The 23,731-nt window shown below is 38.3% G+C and overlaps 1 protein-coding gene across 1 annotated transcript; it reads right to left on the reverse strand.

Annotated features, from left to right (window-relative positions):
* Positions 1 to 2,398: 2,398 nt before the first annotated feature.
* On the reverse strand, positions 2,399 to 17,886 carry LOC105818081 (protein SCO1 homolog, mitochondrial). The gene is made up of 6 exons (XM_012653958.1): positions 17,557 to 17,886; positions 16,469 to 16,559; positions 13,254 to 13,451; positions 12,368 to 12,460; positions 8,682 to 8,797; positions 2,399 to 3,808 (listed from the first exon to the last, which is right to left on the reverse strand). The coding sequence occupies exons 1-6, from the start codon at positions 17,839 to 17,841 to the stop codon at positions 3,674 to 3,676; spliced, it is 918 nt and encodes a 305-aa protein (XP_012509412.1). The 5' UTR covers positions 17,842 to 17,886; the 3' UTR covers positions 2,399 to 3,673.
* Positions 17,887 to 23,731: the final 5,845 nt, after the last annotated feature.

Here is a 23,731-nt window from a genome sequence, read left to right on the forward strand (position 1 = left end):
GGAGTCTGTGGGACTCTGCCCTGAGAGCTGTGTGCTGCCATCTAGGCACCCGCTCCACTCCTCACCCCTGAGAAAGGTCATGCTTGTTTGAGTCGCAAAACCCAATCACCTTTATTTTACACGCAGTGCAATCTCGTATATGCAGAAAAGTACTCTATATTACACTCATGATTAATACCCTCTTATTTCCACTTGGCATGTCATTGAAAACTTGGCACATCATTTAGCTAAAACTCATGACAAAGACCCCTAGAAAAACTGGAGTAAAGGTTTTCTCCAAATAGATGCTCTCTTCATTAGTTCAAATTGACATCTGCTGACAGGGCAATCAATGGCAAACCTGACAGTGATATTCATTAACAAGGAAGACTAAACTTATGCTTTCAAGTGTAAAGATTAACTTTGAATGGTAGAGAACCTAATTAGACTGTTATTAGCCACCAAGAACTCAGAGAGCAAAGAATTCAAATTGTGCTGTACGTAGAATAAAAACAACAAAAAAAGTTGTTTAAGAGATTATAGATGATTCAAAAATTTTAATTTCTTTTAATCTTAAATTTAAAAAATGATAAAAGCTATTTTAAAGTATACAGATGTATTTACAATTTCAAATCATTTTACTAAGTTCACGTTAGTCTCTTGACTCCCATGAATGTTTTACTGGTATGCAGGAAATCTCAGCTCTTACACGTAAGTTATCAGCTGCCTCACGAACAGCCAGATGCATTAAGTACTTTCATGCCTACTGCAGTGACAGGATTCTTATAATTTTCAAATCAACAAATGGCATTTCTTAAAATACAAATTCTATTGGAGTCTTGTGAAGACACTAACCCACTCGGTAAATATCTGCAAGTCACATTCCATTGCAAGGCAGCCTTGATTCTGATTTCCCGATTCATGATTGAAGTCTGCCCCACTGGCACATGGAACCCCCCCAGTTTTGGTTGGATTCACGTGGTCACCATAAGCACACTATAGCAGTGGAACAAGCAGGGACGTAACTAGAAACTGGGACCCAAGTTTTGCACCTGAATTCTCTAGGACTGTCCCCTCGCATGCATAAATAGGGAGACTTGGAAGACATCACTCTGAGGCCCCCTTCCCTGCTTCTAACATCCTGACTTTAAGCCTTAAACTTACACAGGAGTGAAAAGAAAATAAAAGGTTTCTTCAAAAGCTGCTGTTCCCTTCTTAGATCATTACACAGGCTCTAACCTGTAGCAGCTGAGAATGAAGACCAAATTTTATCTAAGAGGAAGCCTGCTGCAAAGAGATCTGCACAAATGTTTGGTGGCTTAAAACAGACTATCTTTTGAAATGTCTGGCATTGCAGATACTTAAAATTTCTCTTATTAAGTAAAGACTAGTTTTTTGTAAGTTCTTCACTTTTTCTTTTCTTTGAGACAGGGGCTCACTCTGTTGCCCAGGCTGGATCATAGCTCACTTCAGCCTCGAACTCCTCACTTATTTGACAAGATTTCTAGGAAGGTCATTCCAATTCCAAACCAACTATTTCTGAGCAGTTTATATAAACTAAATCTTGCAGTTGTTTATTAAGGAACAGGCTATTGTATTGGTGTACTAGGACTACTTTAACAAAATACCACAGATTGGGTGGCTTAAACAAGACATTTATTTTCTTCCACAGTTCTGGAGCTTGGAGGGCCAAAATCAAGGTGTCAGGCTGAGTGTGGTGGCTCACGCCTGTAATCCCAGCACCTTGGGAGGCTGACATGGGAAGATCGCTTGAGGCCAGGAGCTTGAGAGCAGCCTGGGCAACACAGTGTGATCCTGTCTCTACAAGAAATAAAAATATTAGGCGGGCACGGTGGCGTGTGCCTGTAGCCCCAGCTACTTGGGAGGCCGAGGCAGGAGGATCACTTGGGCCCAGGAATTGGAGGTTGCTGTGAGCTATGATGATGCCACTTCACTCTAGCCTGATGACAGAGCTTTCAACATCTCAACACGCCCAACTCCAAATCAAAAATAAACAAAATCAAGGTGTCAACAGGGTTGGTTTCTTCTGGAGATTCCTCTCCTTGGCTTGCAGATGGCTGTTTTCTGTCTTCATATGGTCTCCTCACTGTGCATACGTGTGTCCTAAACTCCTATTTTTTTTTAGAACACAAGTCGTATTGGTTTAGGGCCCATGCTAACAGCTTCATTTTAATTTAATTACCTCTTCAAAGTTTCTATCTCCAAATACAATCACATTCTAAAGTACTGAGATTAGGACTTCGGCATATGAATTTTGGGGGACATGATTCAGCCACTAACAGCTATAGAATTTTTCTTTTTCACATATTGTTACTTTGATATAAATACTTATATTAGGTTTAACATAAGTATTGAGAATTTAAAAACCAAAGGCTTATATCATATGCATGTAAAAACAACTGATGTATAAAAAGAATCTGTTGTCTGACTAGGCATTATACCTGCTGCATCTTAGGATTTACTGAAAAGTTTTCAGAGAACTTTGCCCCAGGACAACAGCTTCAAGTGGAAAAGGTGATAGTCAAGCCCCGATATGCAGGGCAGTTACATTTAGAAACAAAAGCCAAGATTCATTCTATCACTCAACGATCTTTTTTTTTCCGCTGACTCACCAAAAGATGGGTGAAATTATTTCCCCCCAAAACACTCTCAAAGGTGTGGTCCCCGGACCACCAGCATCTGAGTCACCTGTGATATCTGTTATGAATGGAAGTCTCTGCATCCCACCCCAGACTCAGTGAATTTAGCTCCGGGCCTGGGTACCTGCATTTGAACAAGCATCCACCTACCTGCCCACCGGAGTCTGTGGGACTCTGCCCTGAGAGCTGTGTGCTGCCATCTAGGCACCCGCTCCACTCCTCACCCCTGAGAAAGGTCATGCTTGTTTGAGTCGCAAAACCCAATCACCTTTATTTTACACGCAGTGCAATCTCGTATATGCAGAAAAGTACTCTATATTACACTCATGATTAATACCCTCTTATTTCCACTTGGCATGTCATTGAAAACTTGGCACATCATTTAGCTAAAACTCATGACAAAGACCCCTAGAAAAACTGGAGTAAAGGTTTTCTCCAAATAGATGCTCTCTTCATTAGTTCAAATTGACATCTGCTGACAGGGCAATCAATGGCAAACCTGACAGTGATATTCATTAACAAGGAAGACTAAACTTATGCTTTCAAGTGTAAAGATTAACTTTGAATGGTAGAGAACCTAATTAGACTGTTATTAGCCACCAAGAACTCAGAGAGCAAAGAATTCAAGAGGAAAGCAAAAGCGCCACGGAAATCACACTCTTTTCCACAAAACTCAGTCCCACAACCTGTATGGCAGGGGTCCAAGATGCTGGAGAGGCAGCAGAGCTGCCTGGAGGGCCCGTGCATGAGGGGAAACGCACTGGCTGTGCCTCTCCCTGCTGTGCCCTTCCACCAGGTCCGCTCTTCACTGGCTGCACTTTAGTTTGGTCTTCTGGTCCCACCGCAGCTACTTGAAAGACTTCAGGTTGTAATCTTTACATTTCCAAGAATCCATTTTGGCTGAACATCCCATCCAGATGTTCTCATGGTACAAAGGTCATTCTGTAGGTTGCATGTATATATTGGCTCCTATGGGAGACAAAGCTTCCTTCCTCTTTAGCAAGAGAATACTGCTTCCGGCAACGCTGCTTTGGCTAGCTCCTTTTCCTGTGTGCCCACATGTGTGCAGCAATTGACCCAGCTATTTCTGCATTCTTCTTGTTCTGGCCAAAATAATCTAGAAACTCACCATCTGGTCCAATCAAGTACATTATTATTGTATGATCCACCTGCAGAGAAGGGGGGGGGTGTAACAAAAAGATTATTATCAAAATAAACTGCTTATTTTACTGAATAAATGCTACAGGATAAGAGAACTTTACATTAATGCTTAAATAACCTTTGTAGCATCTATCACTTACGGAATGGGCCAAAGCTTATCACAGCACATTTACAGTGAAGGATTGTCTAGAATCTTTTGTGTTCCAAAAATTTGCACTGGCTATTACTTATAACATCAGCTAGAACATGGAATTCTTTTGGTTCAATCCTTCATACACTCATCCACACACACTTTCTGAGAAAAAGAATCCACGTTTTAAGACACGGCTGCTGCAGGCCTTCACAAAACCGTCAGTGCTTGTGGAACGGCAACGCTTATTTGGAAATACTTTCACTTTGAGTAAATGTCTCATCTGACCCCTAAACCATAGTACAAAGAGATGTCACGTGGAATTAAAAGTGTTGATAAAAATTACTTTCTTTAGTAAGTTGTCAGGTGTATTCCTTTATGTTTTAGGAGGAACTGGCTGTCATTCATTACTGCCTAAATTCTGCTTACCATGTTTTATGAGAGGAAACCAGAAAACTAACCACTGGTTTAATTAAATGATCTATAAATTCTAACACAATATTTAGTCCTGATATTAGTAATTTAAACAGAAACCGGAAAGGACACGCTTTTCTCCCCTAGGAAATTTTTATATATACTGCACTGAGCAATCCTATCTGAAGCAAAGCCTAGAAAGCAAATCCTCAGGGACCATAGTTGTTGTACCCCTAAGAAGTCATCTTAAATGCATCATCCATTTTCCTGGCAAAGTTCTTAACTTAAATTTAGATTAGTCATCATTTTTTTTAGTTAGATGCTTCCACAAAATCCAATTTTAAATAAGCAGATTTGTCACTTAAGAGTCCTTGGAATTTATTGCAGGCTTGATTGCTACTTGGCGAGACAAAAAGAAAGACAGGAATGTGATCACACATACCAAACCAGAGTTACTTCCCCAAATATACCCCAGCACACATTATATGTCTGTGAGGTTATTATTTTTTTATATACACACATTCATGAGAAGCTAGCAAATGGAAAGTGCCACTTGCCTACCCACATAAAGAAAGAATGTACACCAAGAGCTCAAACAGCTGGTGATTTCATGTGTTGTGAAATAATTTACTACAGGAGCAAGACAGGGGATCTATTCTCTCCATCCATCTGATACAGAAATCAGAATTAGGTCTCCAGTTCTCTCTTTAAGCCTTACATTACAGCTTACACTGCTCTTTCTCCCTATTTCTTCCTTTTCTCAATTCTTTCTTTTCTGTTCTCTCTCCTTAAAAAACAGAATTACAGCATGTGGGACTATTTTCTGAGTGTTCTTAATATAAATTACTTCCTAGTACACAATAAAAATATTGTTTTCTCTCTGTCAAACTTATTGGTGGTCACTTCTCAATACTCATTTGGGTTGTGAGCCAAGCAAATTTACATTTATTCTAATACAGAGATCTTCCAAGTATAGAGAAAGAGAAACTAGCATTTATTGACAAGTTTTTTCATGTGTCGTCTTAGCCATGAGACAGGTATCCTCCTCTACAAATGACACAACAAGCTGGAAAGGGTAAGTTATATAATTAGTAAGTGCCAGATCTAACCTTAAAATCTGGGATCTGTCCAATTTCAAAGTGTTACCACCATGTTGCCACTATCTCTAATTCTACTGGAGGGCAGCAACTGTTTTATAATGTGCAAGTTTTTTTTTGTATAATTTTTTATTTTTTGAGAAGGTAATATATGCACATTAAAAAAAAAAAAAAGAATATCCAGTAAACATATACAAGGAAGCCTTCCTCCCATTCTGGACTCCCAGATTCCCTCAGTTCTTCTCCTTGGAGGGGACCACTGCCAACAGTTCCCTTCTCTATTCTTCCAGAGAACTTCTCTGCATTCCCTACTGTGTATATATATCCATCACCACCTATTTCTTTTCATACACAAGTAATAATATACAGTACTTGTTTTCTCATTTAACAATATACTGAACATTTTTATATATTAGTACATACATAATAGTGTTTTAAAAAAACGGTTGGTTTTCAGTCTTTTCTCTTTACAAATAATGCTGCAAATTCCAAAAAGTAGAATCTTTGACCTAAAAAGTATTTTACTTTAAATGTTGAGAGAAATTGCCAAGTTGCCCTCTAAAGAGTGTGTATGTATCAGTTTAATTCCTATCAACAATGCACGAAGCTCCTGTTCTCAATTCACTCAACAGTATATTTCCCATTTTTCCAATTTTGACAATATATTTTCAAACTTTCTGACTACTGCTGAATTGGTGAAAAATGGCATCTTGTTATACAATTCACATTTCTTTTATTATGAAACTGAACATCTTAGGTTTGAAAGCCATTTGTATTCTTTTTTCAAAAGCATTTTCTATTATAATACTTATATAATAATGCAATATTATATATAAGGCAATAATGTGCAAATATAGTTTTCTATGGGATCCCAAATGTTTGGCATGTCCAGTTTACACACATTATCAGTCTGAAGATTCCATTCAAAAGGCAGAAGCTTACCTTTTGTTACTGCTGTTTGAGATTCAGAAAACCTCAATCCATTACATCTCAAGGGTAACCTTTAAGGCAGTCCCTCACTCCTTGAAGGTCCTTAAATCTTAACAGAAGTTTCCCAAACCATCTTGTGGATGAAAATCTGTGACCTCAAGGGACAGAAGTCATACTAATGAAAAACCTAAGAAGCTGGAGAGCGTCTCCCCCTACTGGTTGATTTAGCAAATGTACAGCAATGAATTCCTCACTGATTCTCACCATAAGGTCAAATTCTTATGGTAGGAGACCAGTATTTCTCAAAATGGGGCCTAGCATGTATTCTAGATGGTCCAAAAAGTCTCCATAATAATTACATATTTGCATTTTAATTTGTAAGATTAAAAAAATTAATATCCGTATTCTGGATTATCTGCATTATGAGTACAAATTTCAGTGCCCAGCCTATGTTTGGTTTGTTTGATATCACTAGCTGTACACTGCTGGTTATAGGCAGATAACATGAACATGACACATTCTTGCCAAGTCAACACCAACCCGTCAAGGCAGGCTACACAAAGGTTTCAAAGTATTTTCAACAGAAAAACACTGAGGGGCAGTTAAATATAGCTGTGCATCTGATAGCAGTCTGACCCAAATCCCATTCTTGTGGTGAGCATCACTTTGGTTTCAGCAAAATATCCTGTCACTTTAACTGAATGTCTTAAATTTAAGTTTTATAGGCTGTTATTATTTTCTTTTTGTATTTTTTTACCATATATGAACTGAAGAGACCGTTTGGTTTTATTTACAAAATTTCTTTTTAATTTCACAGCTATGGGCTCTAAGCAAAGGACTAGGGAGGGTTACCTAGTTTAGCACTATATTACGTTTAAATGATTTAATAAAACTCATTTAATGGTGGAAGTCAGACTGATTAGCTCATCGCCAGTTAAACTCAAAACCAGTTAATACAACTCTCTATAGAAGAAGGAAAGAAGTCTGAAAAGTTCTTTTCCCATGGCTTCCTCTCTTGGCCACCATGACCCTCTGCTCTTCCCTCATCTTTCCCATGCTGCTTGTGTAGCAAGAAACCACAGGAGAGTCCCTCTAATTTCTTTAGAGTTAGGGCTTAAGTAAAAACGCTCATTTTTCTCTTGTCGTTTTTCCCAAGGAATCCAAGTTTCCCTAATTCTATGAGGCAGCAGACCTGGAAGATAAGATTGCTGCGTGGGCTTAACTGAGGCAAAGGGGCCAGAAGCCTGCTTTTAGTTTAGGCCATAGGCTACAGGGGCACACAGTATGTCCCAGGTTCAAAGGTGACAGAGAAACCATGGTGGGCTGTAGAGACAAAGCACCACAGTGAGAGGTTCCCCTCCGCACATCACACCTTGGACAGGCCACAGGGAGCTGGCAGATCAGTGATTCAGGGTCCCATACATTTTTCTTTCCACATAACCAGTTTTGCAGCTGGAAAGACTCTTATGATAATTACTTTGCCCAAACAATATTAGAGAAAAACGAGGGAAAAGAACTAAGATCACACTAAGATATAATGTCAACTCTTAATCTGATAGGAGAAAAATGTCTACATTGAGAAGAAACTGGGTGGACAGGGGTGGTCCTTATGCCCTTTGTTGGTGCTTCACTGTGAAACCACTGATAAGAAAAGAAACACAGTAACTTGGGCATTAGCCTAAGACTCCTGGGGCAGTGCTGATGAACGTGAAGATAGCTCTTTAATGTAAGAGCTACAGAAGTACAACTTAATAGAATGCCTATTCCTTATCATTGAAAAGAATGTATTAAAAACCTAACTGTGCAAGGCACATAATTGATATGCAAATAAATCTTTCAAAAGTTTATCTTTGAATAGTTTTTGTCTTTTCTCTTGCTTTTCAAAATTCTCATTCAACTGAAAAGTACAGTTCCCCATGGCCTAAAACTGCGTCTCAAAAGGAGCAATTTCCTATACCTCCTCACTGGGGACACAGAGAACCAATACAATGTTTTTTTTAAACTAAAATAAGCCTTGCCCCAAAATGATGGCTCCTCTTTATTTCCAACATGGTACCCAAGTATCTGATTTTATACTGCCCCATAATTTTATGTGTCACTAGAAGAGAAAAACAGGCAATTAAATTATGAAAATAGTGAATTTAAATTTAAAAAATACGCTTCTATTATCCTTTCAAATATCCAAAATTCCTCAGGAATTTGCAACAATCTTAAGTTTTCTTTCATCTTGGAAGCCAGTCATTTAAAGCTATATGAAGATTTGGGATCTGGGAGCTGGGCACATGGGTTAAAACCTGAACATTTACTTACTATGTAGTCCTCATCTTCATCCTTGGGACCAGGGCTATAATATACTCTGTATGCTCGGGCCACTTGATCGATTTCTTCTTTTGTGCCAGTCAAGCCAATCAGTTTGGGAGAAAATTCTAAATAAAAAATGAGAAAAACAGTGAAAAATAAGAAGCCAGTAAAACAACCATCTCAACTTCGAAAAACAGTATCAGTTGTAAAGCAGTCCTATTACCACTTTCTTCCTGTGAGTCCCCAAACATTTCTTTATGATTTAAAGGAAAATAATTCACACAGAACAAATGACAATTCTCTTTTATAACATTTAAGTCAAATCCTTTTATGATTATTAGTAAAAATCTGGAAGGAATACTTTCTAATTATTTAAAATCATAGTTCTCAATGTAGTTCTGAGATACACTAAAGAACCTCCATTCTGTTCTCCATTGTCTGCGCTAATCTACATTCCTACCAACCGTGTATGAGGAAGGAATAAGTAGATCAGTGAGATCCATGCTGTATTTGTCTTTCTCTGCCTGGCTTATTTCACTTAGCATAATGTCCTCCAGATAGAACCATAACTTATAACTTGAGGACTGTAGGGTGGCTATCATCCACCCTATTTTTGGAGAAGTAGAGAAATTAAAGGTTCAAACAGAGAAAGAGAAACTAATGAAGCAGATGCACAAGGCAGTATAAGCAACAGATAGGATTTGTCAAATTCCTGTGAATACTTACAATAAATTCCCTCATTTTACCTAAGCTGCTTTGAAATGATTTCTATTCCTTGCAGCTGAACAGTTTTAACTCATACACTGCAATATCGTGTTAAATACAAATTTCCAAGGCTCCTTTAGCCTTAGGACACAGCCCCAAATTCTGAAACCAGACCCAAAGCCCTGACTAACTTTCTAGACTCCTTTTGGCTTCTCAGCCCTCATTGTGGTTTTGATTTACATTTCTCTGACAAGAGATTTTGAGCATTTTTTCATATATCCGTTGGTTACTTTTATGTCTTCTTTTGAGAAATGTGTATTCAGATCATTTGCTCATTTTTAATTGGATTATTTGTGTTTTTGCTGTTGAGATGTTTGAGTTCCTTATATATTCTGATATTAATCCCTAGTCACATGAATAGTTTGCAAATATTTTCTCCCATTCTGCAGGTTGTCTCTTCATTCTGTTGTTTCTTTTACTGTGCAGAAGCTTTTTAGTTTTATATAAAACCATCTGTCTATTTTTGCCTCTGTTATCTGTGCTTTTAAGGCCTTATCCACAAAATCTTCTCTGACCAATGTCCTGAAGCATTTCCCCTATGTTTTCTTCTAATAGTCTTACAGTTTCGGGTCTTAGTCTTCAGTGCATTTTAAACTGACTTTTGTATATGGTGACAGATAAGGGTCTAGTTTCATTCTGCATGTGGATATCCAGTTTTCCCAGTACCATTTATTGAAGAGGCTATTCTTTCCCCAGCAAATGTCCTTTGTGCCTCTGTGGAAAATCAGTGGACTGTAAATAGGTCCAGCGACAGACATTTGGGTTTTTCCCACTTATTTACTGGCTGTCACAGATAAAGTTGCTAAGAGCATCCATGTACAAGTTTTTGTGTGGACACATGCTTTCATTTCTTTTGAGTAAGCACCTAGGATTGGAATGGCTAGATCATATAGTAGGTGTATGTTTAACTTTTTAAGTACTGACAAAATGTTTCCCAAAGTGGATGTACGTTTTTTGTGTTCCCACAAGCAGAATATTAGAGTTCCAGCTCCTCCCATCCCCACCATACTTGGTACGGTCAGTCTTTTTAATTTTGGCCACTCTAGTAGGTATTTAGTAATACCTCATTATAGTTTTAATGTGGATTTTCCTAATGACTATTAATGTTAAGCATCTTTTCATGCTCTTATTTGCCATCTGTATGGCTTTAATGAAGTGTCTGTTCACATCTTCTGCCCATTTTTATGGGGTTCTTTCTTTTCGCATATATATGTATATAGATTAATACATTATTTATATTCTAGATACAAGTTAGGTACATGATTTGCAAACATTTTCTGCCAGTCCACGGCTTGTCATTTCAGTCTCTTAACAGTGTCTTTCAAAGAGCAGCTTTCAATTTTGATGAAGTCCAAATTTGTCAATTTTGTCTTTTATATATAGTTCTTCTGGTTTGACATGTAAGAAATCTTTGCCTAACCAAAGGTTATAAGGGTTTATATTTTATTCTTCAAGTTCAGAGTTTTTTATTATATATATTTAAACAGAATTTATGTCCACAGTTTGCAGGTTTGTCAGAAATTTGGGGAAAAGCATACTCATTTACTAATGAACTCAGTGGATTATACACAATCTTCAATTTAAACGTGTTATTATGGCAATTATTTTTATCACATATTAACCAAACCATAATATTTCCATATGAGTAGACATCTGAATCATTGTACCTAACTGAAATATCAAAGCCTCATGTTAATATTCTTCAACAGTACTTACATATAGTGATTGATGATGTAATCATTACTAGTTGCATTTTGGGGGGATTTTTAAAAAATTTAAGTTGGTATTTAGAAAAATACTGCAATTTCAGCAATTCAGTTAAAAAAAAAAGTCTGGATGTGCAGCTATGTCAAGTTTCATTCACCTTTCTCTTCATTTACTCACAGAGTAGAAAAGAAAGACAAGCCATCCTGCCTTTTCAGAACCTGAACAATTTCTCAATTTAGAATGAGTTTACTCAAGGAACAAAAATGGGCTTCTACACCTTTGGAAGAAGGAATTGCTGTTAAATGTTGGGCTATGATTTCAGTAGTCTGATGAATCCAGATGTTTTAAGTGACTTCTACCAGCTCAGTTACATAAATTCCAAAAACTTAACAGGCTATGAATGCTTTACCTTTAGCCCTGAACTTTGTTATAATGGCTATTTTGGAATGATGAGTATTAGCTGTCCAGCCCTTTATCAGAAGTTCATAGTAGAATCTCACACCTGTATTGGGATTATTTGCTAGGAAATAAGATACAGATATTTTGATCTGGTATGAACTTAACTGCAAAGCAAATTTTTTTCTCATATGGTGCAATGAAAAACTATAGCATGTTTTATAATATTTTTCAACTTTAGTGTATCTCAGAACTATATATATTTTCTTAAAACTACATTAAGAATGTGATTTAAATAGTTAGAAAGTATTCCCTCCAGATCTTTACCAGTAGTCATAAAAGGATTTGACTTATATGTTATGAAGGAGAATTTTCATTTGTTCTATGTTTCTTATTTACGTACTGATTAGCCACAGTAACGATTTTGAGCTTCATCTATAATGAGATATTACTAAACACCTACTAGAGTGGCCAAAATTAAAAAGACTGACCATACCAAGTATGGTGGGGATGGGAGGAGCTGGAACTCTAATATTCTGCTTGTGGGAACACAAAAAACGTACATCCACTTTGGGAAACATTTTGTCAGTACTTAAAAAGTTAAACATAAACCTACTATATGATCTAGCCATTCCAATCCTAGGTACTTACTCAAAAGAAATGAAAGCATGTGTCCACACAAAAACTTGTACATGGATGCTCTTATTCACCTGTAAAACTGGTGACAACACCACTTGTCCTATTTTACAAGGCATTGTGAGGTTCAAATGAATTGATATTTCAAAAACCGTAAGACCTAAATAGATGTAAAGTATAATAAGATATACCTTTCACATAATTTGCGATGGTTTCTTTTGTGTCCCTCTCTGGGTCAATGGTGATGAAAAGCGGAGTTAAATTTGGCAGAGATGGAATATCATCTGAAAGGAAGTTCCAGTTAGTCAGTATTCATACCTTAAGGGAAAAGACAAAGGAAATCAGCAATGACAGGAGAGTAAAGTAAGTGTGACAGCAAGGTTTTAAGGAAACACAGAGGGACATCTTAACACTCAGGTGCAGAGTACAGGGAAGGGGGCGGGATGGCTTCTAAGAAGAGCAGATCCATATACAGAAGTATTATCTGTGGTGGAATCAGATACATATCCTATCAAATACCAGTGCATAAATGTTGTTACCCCAGATCACTTCATGTGGCTATCTCATTTCCTAATTCAATCCAATGTTTGTAATTTTTTCCCTTCCCACCATATGTCAAGGGCAACGTAAACTATTAATAAGAACTGAATATCCTGAAACAATTCATTTTAAGAAGGAGGCATCCTTTCTTCTTATTGGTACTAATAAAATGCCACTGACTGCGGTACTATTCCACAGATTTCCTAGACTAACCACCACAGTCACTGGGAAGAGGCAACGGCAGTGTCAGTGATAAAGGGCTATGATACAGGAAAGGACATAAAAGCAGAGTTGAGTGAGACCCAGACCACACTGACATTTTTAAGTGATCTAACATTTAGCATCAAATTATATTTCCTGTGGTGGAGAATAAGGTCACAGGAATCAAAACAATAAATAAGCCAAGTGCCAAGAGCGTATGCTCTTGCAAACCAAGTAATTACAATATCCCACCTAACAGTAATAATACAAGAATGTGAAAAAGGTAGTAACATTAAGTAAACATACACTTTGTATAGTTAGTGATGGCTTTCTTACCTATTTCATCCACGACTTGAATCATTTTTTCTAGTTCTTCTGGACAGATATCAGGGCAATGAGTGAAACCAAAATAAATCAGTAACCACTGACCCAGGTAGTCCTTGTCAGTTTTAGGTTCTCCAGTATGAGTTGTGAGAGAAAATGGTCCCCCAAGTAAAGGCTTTCCGATGCTTCGCTGCCGTTCCTTTTCTAGCTCTTCAAGAGAGACAAACATACACACCAAAAAAAGATTCAGTCTAACCAGAGGTACACAGATGCCTGACACATGGTCAGTACTATATAATGACTATGGAGGCACAAAATGTGGAAAAATAGTTTCAGTTTTCAAGAAGCTCAAAAAGTCTTTTCAGAAAAATAAGCATAAAACAATAAAACAAAACCAAATTAAATGCTATGGTATGTAGTAAGCACTGTAAGAAAAGAGAGAAAAGGGAAAAGAGGTAAAAACATTTCTTTCTCTTTCAGAACAATTCAGTCCTAAGCCATGAAGTGTGGCCATGCTGGGGGTGGGGGTGGGGCCACGGTGGCCTAGAATAGAATGTCTGAACCCAGGTAGGCTGAGGTGGGCAGCCTGGCATGAGGAGCCCAAGCCTGAGCACGCTGAGGACAACAGCTGCATGGGGAGGGAGCAGTGGTGAGTGGCTTAGTTACATACAGGGAATTGATGAGATAAATACATTAAAGATAAGGTTACAAAAGGAAAGTCAACAATGGAGAAGGGGAAAACTAGAATGAATCCTGAAGTACTGCAATGACACTGGAGGTACTAGTGTGAGCTTACGGTTTCTATATAGAGAGATACAAAATAAATACAGATGTAAATACATACATCTATTTCCTATCTCTGTCCACTGAGAGGATCCAGGAGCAGACATACCCTAAGAGCAATGAGCCCACAACCTGACTTCTAAATACCATTCTCTACTAAAAAGAAACAGCTTTTTGGAGAAATGGCTAAATAAAGGGCTAGGGCAGAGAAAGTACAAGATAAGCCTGGAGCCTCTTGCAGCAGAAGGAAAGCAGAACTCAAAGAACATTGGATGTCAAAAAGACACTGAAGCTTGCTCGAAGGGGCTCCCACTGGTCAATGTGGAACAATTTTAACATCAAAATAAAGAGATTATGGATTAAAATTCAATGAATATATAGGAAACCATAAGTCCAAAGATATAAATAGTTTGATGAGGAATAGAATATGTAAATACACATCACAAAATACATATTAATTACACAAAGGAGTAACTTTTCAGTAGAAAAACCTATTAGACACACCAGCTTAATAAAGTGATCAAACTGAACATTATCAGTAATGAGCCAACTGATACTATGTGGTTCCTGACTAGATGCAATGAGAATACAACATCGCTCTTGTGATATTTCTGCCAAAGGTGCACAACTTTAATCTAATCACGGAGAACATCAAATGCAAACTAAGGGACATTCTACAAAATAACTGGCCTGTAACCTTTCATAGTTGTCAAGGTCATTCATGAAAGCCTGGGAAACAGTTACAAATTGAAGGAGACTAAAGAGACAATTAGGTACAAGCTGTGGTTTTGAACTGGATCCTTTTGCTATAAAGAACACCAAGTAGCAAAACTTGAAGACTGAACTGTATTTAAAACTTGACAACTGTCTAAAGATTAAAAAGTAGTAACATATCAACATTAATTTTCTGATTTTAATGGTTATGTTGTGGTTATGTTGGAGAACGTCCTTGTTTGTAGGAAATATACCATAAAGTATTCAGAGATGATGAGACTTCCTGTCAGCAAACACTCTTAAATTATTTAGTATCACTTCTAAGATTATTTCATAATTTTTTTTTTTAAGAGACAAGGTCTTGCTCTGTCATCCAGGCTGGAGTGCAGTAGCCCAGTTATAGCTCACTGCAGCCTCGAATTCCTGGGCTTACGAGATCCTCCTGAGCAGCTGGAACTACAGGTTCCAAACCTGGTTAATTTTTAAAATTTTTTTTAGAGATGGGGTCTTGCTATGTTGCCCAGGCTGGTCTAACTCCTGGCCTCAAGCAATCGTCCCACCCTGGACTCCCAAAGCGCTGGGATTACAGGTGTGAGCCACCATGCCTGGCCTCATAATAAAATTTTGTAATAAAACAAATGTTAACATTGCATTTGAAATTCCAAACTGAAGTCAAAGAAGCTTATATATTCTAGAATTTTCTCTGCCACTATTTTCTTAGTTTTCCAGTTTTATTTCTTTGTAAAACTAAAGGAACTTATTACTTATTGGAATATGAAAATCTTATCAATATTCTTGTTATGCCAATAACGTCATATATTTCAGTATGGAACTTATATTGCTAAGTTATATCCTAAAGCCTATAAATTCTCACTCCCAGCTTTAAACATTACCTTCTGTATAATGTCATCAAAGGAGACTCTAAAGTTTAGAAAAATTTAGGCAATACTTTAAAGATTTACCAAAAATTTCTCAACCAAATCTTAAAAGTCCTAGAATATTCACTAAAATATAAAGTTCTTATGAAAAATATAAAGTTCTTATGAAAATAAACGTTTCAAGATTCTAATTCAGAGCAGTTCCTGGCATTCTCTGACCAGGCTCTATCTTCCCCTCATCCATGGTCAGCCGCTGGCCTCTCCCTCTGCTGATACCCAGTGGTTTGCAGTATTCACTCACACTGTTCCCATGCCCGATCCCTAGGAAGTCTTCTCCAATCCTAAGATTGGGTCTTCCTTTGGCTCAAAGAGTATCCTAAGCTTCTCTCTGGCCTGGCAGAACCTTATCTAGTGAATCCTTTACGTCTGTGTCTTACCCTGTCATATGCACCTCAAGGGCTGGACTGCATCTCTGTCATCTTTGTACCCTCCAAACTTCACCTTGTCCACATGCAAATCTGTCCACAAAAGTCTTTTAGTATTGTTAGGCAGTGTATCCTAGGTTGCATCTTGGAACCGACACAAGACATTGATGGAAAAACAGGTGAAATCCAAATAAACTCTGTAGTTTAGTGCTAATTTTAATTTTTTAGTTCTGCTAAATGTGCAACAAAGTAGGAGTTAACATTAGGAGAAGCTGGGTGAAAGGTATATGAGAACTCTCTATGCCATCTTTGCAACTCTTCCATAAATTGAAAATTATTTCAAAATGAAAAGTTTAAGAACAAAAAACATGCTAGTACATAGCCAGGAAGGGCTTTATTCAGAGCTGACCAGATGATATCCACTTACTTTCCATCTTTTCTTTCTTGAAGTACTTCATTCCAGCCAATAAAGCTCCTCCAATAGCAAATGTGATTGCTAAAGACTTCCAGGTAACAGGCTACCGGGGCAGAGATTTCAAAAATAAAAATCCTAGTAAGATGCAAACATTCAACTATACTAAATTTATCATACTAGTTTTTAACATCTATATACACAGACAATGATCTTATTAAATGAGCAAAATGTTTCTGGGATGAGAAAACACTGAAAGTTTCTGTGGATGCATTAGTTCTGGGATCTGAATATAGACAATCACAAAAGCACTCATTTCCAGGGGAAAGTTCCTAAGTCAGTTTCTTTTCATGTGAAAAAACACCCAAAGAAGCTTATTTATTATTATAAATAAATAAATAAATAACGTGGAGAAGGTTAACCTAATTCTGGCTTTGAGAAGTAACAAACTCAAAGTAGAAGAGGCATCTAAAAGTGGAGCTTCTTGCAAATTACATCAATTATTTCTTTGTACTCTTGCAAATCCCCAAAAAGGAAGATGTTGGCCATCTAGGCCTAACTCATTAAACTTCCCCCAGCTTCGAAAACCCACTTCTCTTACTTATCATTAGAGGGGAGTGGCTCTTAAGTTCTTCTGGGGTCAGAACTAGAACTCAAGAGAAACCCAAGAAAAAGGCATATCCATATGTAACTAAAATCCACTTTTTGTTTCAATTTCAACGTATACACGGAATATCTGCAGGGGGTTCCAGTGCCAGGAATTATAAAGTGCTCTGACTTCGCAATCATTGTAAACTTGAGGTTCAGAAAACCTGAAGCTCACTTTATTTTTCTGGTGCAAAAGCTAACATAAAACCCAAGGCCGGGTATCTAATCACGTAGAGAGAGTGTAGGTTCTCAAGTTCTCTCCGGAAGACTGGGACTACCCGCAAAGCAGGGGAAGCGCAGGATGAGAGTCTATGACCCAGGTAAGCCCGCCGCACTGAAGGCAATTTTAGGCCAGGCCGAGTAGTTTCCGAGGTTATGACCAAGTGGGATGAGAAGGCCAGAGGGCTGGTTGATAGCCCCGACAAGCACTGGAAGAGCTCCAGGTATACACTCACCCCGGGCTTCGAGGGGTGCGTGGGATCTCTGTGGCCCTTCTGCTCCGGCCCCGACGACTCCGGGGGTGGTGGCATCGCCGTGCTGAGGGGCCGGCTTCCCAGGCACCTGCCAGCGAGCCCCACGGCCCGCCACACCTCCTCTTGCCGCGCGCAGAATTGCCTCAGCAAGACTCTCGCGGTTCCCTGGGCCGGGCCCCAGAGCCCGAGTCTACGAGGCAAGGGACGCCAAAGTTGGACACCCGGAAGCCGCATAATTCGGCCAGGCACTAGTAACTGGCCCGCCATGAGCTACGGAGACCGGGCCTCCTTTGACCCGCCCTGCGACTTCCGGTACTCTTCCGCTTCCTCCGGCAGTCAGGGGAGCCGCTCTTTCCGCTCCGCTCTATGGTGGTGCGGTTGCCTAGCGAGTAGTCAGGGAGCTCTTCGCTGAAGGGCTGGAGCGCGGTAGGTAGTCACTTGCGGCTGGAGGCGGGTCTGGCGCGGGCTGGGCCGGGGCTGCGCATTCGGGCGGGGTCGGGTGGGCAGCGCGCGGGGCTGAGGGTCTGCGGGGTCCTGGGGAGGAGGCCGCTTCGGAGGTGCAGGCTGCGCGGCTGGGCCGAGGCCGAGCAGCCCTGAGCGTTGGGGGCGCCCAGCTTTGATCGGGGGCTTCGGTGACCCGCAGCTAGCTCCTCGCCCCAGGGACACTTCCAGCTTGGACGAGAAAAATCACTGCCTAGAGACTGGAGCGACTGGGCAGCCCCCATCCCCATCTTGTCTGGTCGCCCTGGTCCCCCTAGTTCTCTCAGCTGGAGGCCCGCTCAGAGGAACTGCAAGTTTTTTGACCCCTTTGCAACCTTAAAGTAGAAGCACACCCATTATGCACTTGACTCTTTTTAAAAATGCTAATAGGATAATTTGAGTGGTTAGAGTGGCATGGAAGACATGAAGTATCCGGCGCTTCTAGTTATTCTAACAACCTAATTAATAAAGCATAGCAATGTAGAAGTAGTATATACTGCGTGATAGCCCATTCCTTTAAACTTAGTCTCCCTGGCTCCCAGTTGCTTAAAATACTTCCACTGACTCCCCTGCCCCCTTCATTTTAGTGATTGGAAGTTTGTTGATGGATTTCTCATCTGGAACTGCTTGTGTTACTTCAGCACATCCACATATTATTGAGGTGAAGAGCATTCATAGGCTTATTTTTCGTTCCTCGTGAAAGTTTAACTCGCATTCATTGTGTCTGCCTTTATTTATATTTCAATATCTGTAATCTTAACTCCCCTCTTCCTCCACCTCCGTGGTGGATTTGCAAAAACAATAAAAGGAAAAAAAATCGCCCCCTCTCTCTTGCTTAATTACAGGTCCCACTCTTGTGTGGCTTTTTTTCAAGGTGCTTCCACTGAGCAGAAGCAGCTCGTGCTCTAGTCATTGTTGGACTGGAGCATGGTTGGTTTTTGGTTTTGTTTTGTTTTTCCCTATAAGCTGGTAGTATAGTGTTTCTTGATTCTAGGTTGAGCTGGAATTTTCTGAAATTTCCACTCAGAGTTCTTCGGTGTTTGCTCAGCACTTCAAATCATTAATCAAACTAATTTTTCTATATTAAAGTTGCCTGTGGATAAGATTTTTACCCTTTTATTTTTGTGTATTTGTTTGTCCCAGGAGAAGTTTTTCCTGTAATTGACAAAAAGACATAAAAGTACCTTGCCTGTTGAGGCAATGAGCATGCAAAATTATTGTTTATTTCTTTAATTGCTCAATTATAGGTCAACTGATCAAGCACACATAAATTAAAATTGAATTCAGTATTTTCTGCTGATCTATTAAATTTGCCAAGCCGACTTTTAATAGCTTTACCCTTGTTTGTTTATTAAAGCATTTTATATAATTTCTTCATATTAAATTGATTATATTAAATAAAATGCTAGCATCTAAAACAGTTCCTGGCTTAAAGTAGGTGTTTTATAACTATATTTTGGAAGAATTGCTAATAATACCTCTGAGTCTGATTTCATGGACCTTTGAAACTTTAGTGCTAAAAGGTACCTAAAGAGTTTTAAGCCTTATCACTTTTATTACTATTAAACCACTGAGATCACCAAGTGGTTTTGTTTTCCTTCCCAATTTAGATACTTTTCTTGAGATAGACCATGGATTAATATCATGTGATAATTTGCTCTATCAATTGTAACTAGGCTGATCTCATTTGGCACTTGATAAAACTTTAGGCTGGTTTGACGAGGACATCGAGGCCCTAACTTTTTGTGAACTTGCCAGTACTATAATGTGTTTGCTTCATCTTAGGTCCAGACCCCCTGATTCCCGTGCCTACCCACAAACATTTCCTGCCTCAACTTTCCTGTTACTGCAGTATTTAACAAAGTCAGTTTTTAAGACACCCTCCCCACTTTCATCTTTCCATTGTCTTTGCATATAAAAGTTTTGCTCACCCACCCCTCCTGAGACATTTTGCTTAGTGTCTCAGGAAGGCTTTGAGCTTCTATTACAATCTTCTCTGTTAACAAATTCTCTCCTCATGTCAGGACTTTCCTGCAACAACCCCCCTCTTTTTTTTTTCATTGACACTAAAGCAAAGGAAACATTTTTCAGAATATCATCTTTCACAAGTTCATCATAGATGCTTGAGGGCTTTCTACAGGAACTTCAGCTTTCTGCCTGTCTTAAGTATTAGAGAAGGTTTATTAGTATTGAATTGTAGCAAGTTTTCAGCAATTAACCATCTCTGGGTTTTTCTTCCTATTCTTAAAAATCACTTAGGCCTAAGGTGGTTTTCACAAAATACAGGCTGCTTATCCTGTACCATGATTTTCTGTAGGAATTTTGAGAGAAAATCTTGTAAAGTTTTCTTTTTTTTTTTTTGCTTTTTAGAGATAGGGTCTTACTTTGTTGCCCAGGCTGGAGTGCAGTGGCATGATCATAGCTCACTGTAACCACTCACTGTAACCTCCACTTCCTGGGCTTAAGCAATCTTCCTGCCTTAGCCTCTTGAGTAGCTTGGTCTACAGTCACCACACCCAGCTAATTTATTTTATTTTTTTGTAGAGACAGGGTCTCCTTATGTTATCCAGATTGGTCTTGAATCCCTGGCCTCAAGCATTTCTCCTGTCTCGGCTTCTCAAAGTGCTGGGATTATAGGTGTGAGCCATCATGCCCGGCCAACTTTATTTCTGTAACTAATTTCAAATCAAAGAATCTTTGAACCTACCTATAAGCTGTAAGCCTCTTTAAGATTTCCTGCCTTTTCAGGCCAAACCAATGTATACTTTCCATGTATTGATTTATGATTTTACCTGTAGTTCCTGTCTCCCTAAATTGTATAAAAGCACACTGTAACCCAACTGCCTTGGGACCACTTGCTCAACACTTCTTGGGCGTTTCTCCCCAGGCAATGGTTACACATATTTCACTCAGAATAACTTTCTTTTATAATAATTCTGTAAATTATTTTACAGAGTTTGGGTTTTTTTTTTTTTCCAATAACAACTAAAAATTTGCCATTCTCTTTTCTATTCAAAAACAAAATATTTCCTTGAGTCTTCTACATTTTCCAGATTCTATTTTCTGTAAATTTTAGGAGATTTTTAAATAAAATTTGTATTAGAGACACTTTTAAATATGTATAAAAGTAGTGAATAAATCTCATGTACTCATCGCTAACTTCACAATTTATTATCCTCTACACATGCATTTTTGTGTGTATGTATTTGGTAGAGGAGGGAGTATTCTGAAAAAGTTCTGTGACATTAGAATGTATGTTAATTCTGTTTCTTCACTGTAGGTGACTTTGAGTTTTTGATCTCTCTACTCACCAGGACCAGTCTTTCTGAGCTCCCTGACATCTCCCTGAACCATAAAATGAAAGGCTAAACTAGATAGGAGATTCAATTCCCTGCCTACTTGGTTCTTTTTGCCCTGCCTTACTCACTTCTGACCCTGATTGTCTACCTGAGTATGTTTCTGAAAACCGAAATGCTCCAAAATCTGAAACTTGAGTGCTGACATGACATGCAAAAGGAAATGCTCATTGGAGTGTTTTGGATTTTTTGATTTTCAGATTAAGGATGCACAACTGGTAAATGTATTCCAAATCTGAAAAAAGTTGAAGTCCAAAACTCTTCTGGTTGTAAGCATCTTGGATAAAGAATACTCAGCCTGTACAAATTTAAGTTTCTGTTTTTCAAAATAATTTCTTTGTTTAATAAAATTGTAAGTTACCTTCCTATCTCTAACCTTGTTTTTAAAAGCTTATCTAGTCAACATTTTGGATCTCTTTTCTACCCCAGAACACAATGCTATTTTAAAGTGTGTGCCCTTTAGTATTTCTCTCCACATTGCTTAACTTTGTTTAAAAGGTTGCTAAATCTTAATATAGCTTTGAGTTTCCCTAAACTGAATGGCGTTCCAGTGGAAGGTGTATTTGACAGGATTTTGGTATCAAATGACAGAAAATCAATTGGATTTGGCTTTAAACTCAAAGGGGATTTTATTGGCTGATATATATAACTAAATGACCAAGAGTAGTTCTAGCCTGGACAGATGGATGCAGGTATTCAACTAATATTTTCAGGAATCTACTTCCCATCATTCAGATTTGCTTCCTTCTGTGTTGGATTTCTTCTCAGTTAACTTTTCTCTGAAAACTCTAGTCTTAGTTTATCAGTTTAGCAGAAGTAGTGGCAGTACTTTTGCTAATAGTTCCAGCAAATGTCCCAGGGCTGATGCCGATCGACTTAGCTTGAGTTATTTGCCTACCCCTAACTGGCCAGAGGAAAACTGGGCTTTTATAGACCAGGCCTGGGTCATGTGTCTGCCATTCCACTTCCCTAGCCAGGGGTGGAGGTGACACAGGAACTGAGAAAGGGGAACTTGATAGATGCCTGAAGGAAAATTAGAGTGCTATTATTAATACATCAAGAACAGGAAATGAATGCTAGGTAGGCAAAAATAACAGCTGTCTACTGGAGAGAAGATCAAATTAATTAGGAGTAAATCTCCTCAAGGAGATCCGTAACACATATCACAATAAAGTCTCTGAGTTTAAAGATAAAAACAAACAAGTTCATTTGGCAGGGGATAAGAGCATACCCAGAAACAGTTTTCTCTTAAGCTTTGGTAATGTTTATGTGATATACTTGCTGAATTATCTTCTGATTTGATTCTCCTTTTAATCCTGAACTTGGAATCGCAAATATTTGAAACTTAACAAGGCTAGAGATTTTTAGCCAACTTAGATGGGTTTTGTATTTCTTGTAATTGTATCAGAGTTCACCTTTCAAATCATATTATCTCTCATTGATATACCCCACTTATATATTTACTGACTTGATATCTAGTGAGGTTTTCAGTTAGGGACTGTAGGAAGAAATGAGCAAACAAAAAATAAAAATAGCATGAGAACACCAAACCGTTTTGAAAGATTTCCATCTCTTTTTTTCTGGTGTTTTACGTATTTTAGGGCTAGTTATGCCTAACCAGATTAAGGAAGAAAGGAAAGTAGCTGAAGCTCATAATTGGGTGAATTAGACAGAGAGTGTATCATTAGTGACAATTATTTTGGAATGAAAAGAAGCCCTTAACTCTCAAATAAGTCAAATTGAAGTCTGATCCTTATTCCAACTGTGAAGCTGTCGCCTCCATCTCTGATACAAGCGCTGTTACAATAGGGATCTCACATGTCTGTAGAGGATTAAACAGAGACTCTATAGGTGTATTTGGCAAATGACTGGAGACTAGGAATCTGAAAGTAATTTTAGAAAGATGAATCTTTAGGTTTTAATAAATTCAGACACCACAGCAACAGTTTATTACTGTAGTCTTTACAACAAAAATAGTTGATAATTGAGGATCTTGGTCTTTGATTTTTGTTTCAATCATTAGTGTTCTTGGCTCTTTTAAGAGATTATAATTTAGATTTTAAACAATCTAATAATTGTTTTTTCAAGTTTAAATCTCTTGTTCTTTTTGGCCACTGAGGCAGGGCAGAAATCATATGTGAGAAAAAAAGATTTCATATTTTCTGTTTTGATTATGGGGGTAGGTTAATATTCAGAATTAAAAACCTGGTTCAAATTAGAATCCAGCTGTTGAAGAACCAGGAACCACTGCTCACAGAAATGATAATAGTCACATCAATGTCATAGTTGTTGTAGTGGATTGTTTTTTTTGGTTTAAGATT

This window comes from Propithecus coquereli, unplaced genomic scaffold, assembly GCF_000956105.1.
Source record: "Propithecus coquereli isolate 6110/MARCELLA unplaced genomic scaffold, Pcoq_1.0 Scaffold435, whole genome shotgun sequence".
Classification (NCBI taxonomy): Eukaryota; Metazoa; Chordata; class Mammalia; order Primates; family Indriidae; genus Propithecus; species Propithecus coquereli.

Excerpts from the sequence above, each read along its gene's own strand:
- LOC105818081 (XM_012653958.1), bottom strand. The coding sequence starts at position 17,841 with ATGGCGGGCCAGTTACTAGTGCCTGGCCGAATTATGCGGCTTCCGGGT. Across the intron at positions 16,560-17,556 it reads CGCACCCCTCGAAGCCCGGG|CCTGTTACCTGGAAGTCTTT; the intron begins GTGAGTGTATAC and ends CTGCCCCGGTAG. Across the intron at positions 3,809-8,681 it reads ATGAAGATGAGGACTACATA|GTGGATCATACAATAATAAT; the intron begins GTAAGTAAATGT and ends CCTTCTCTGCAG.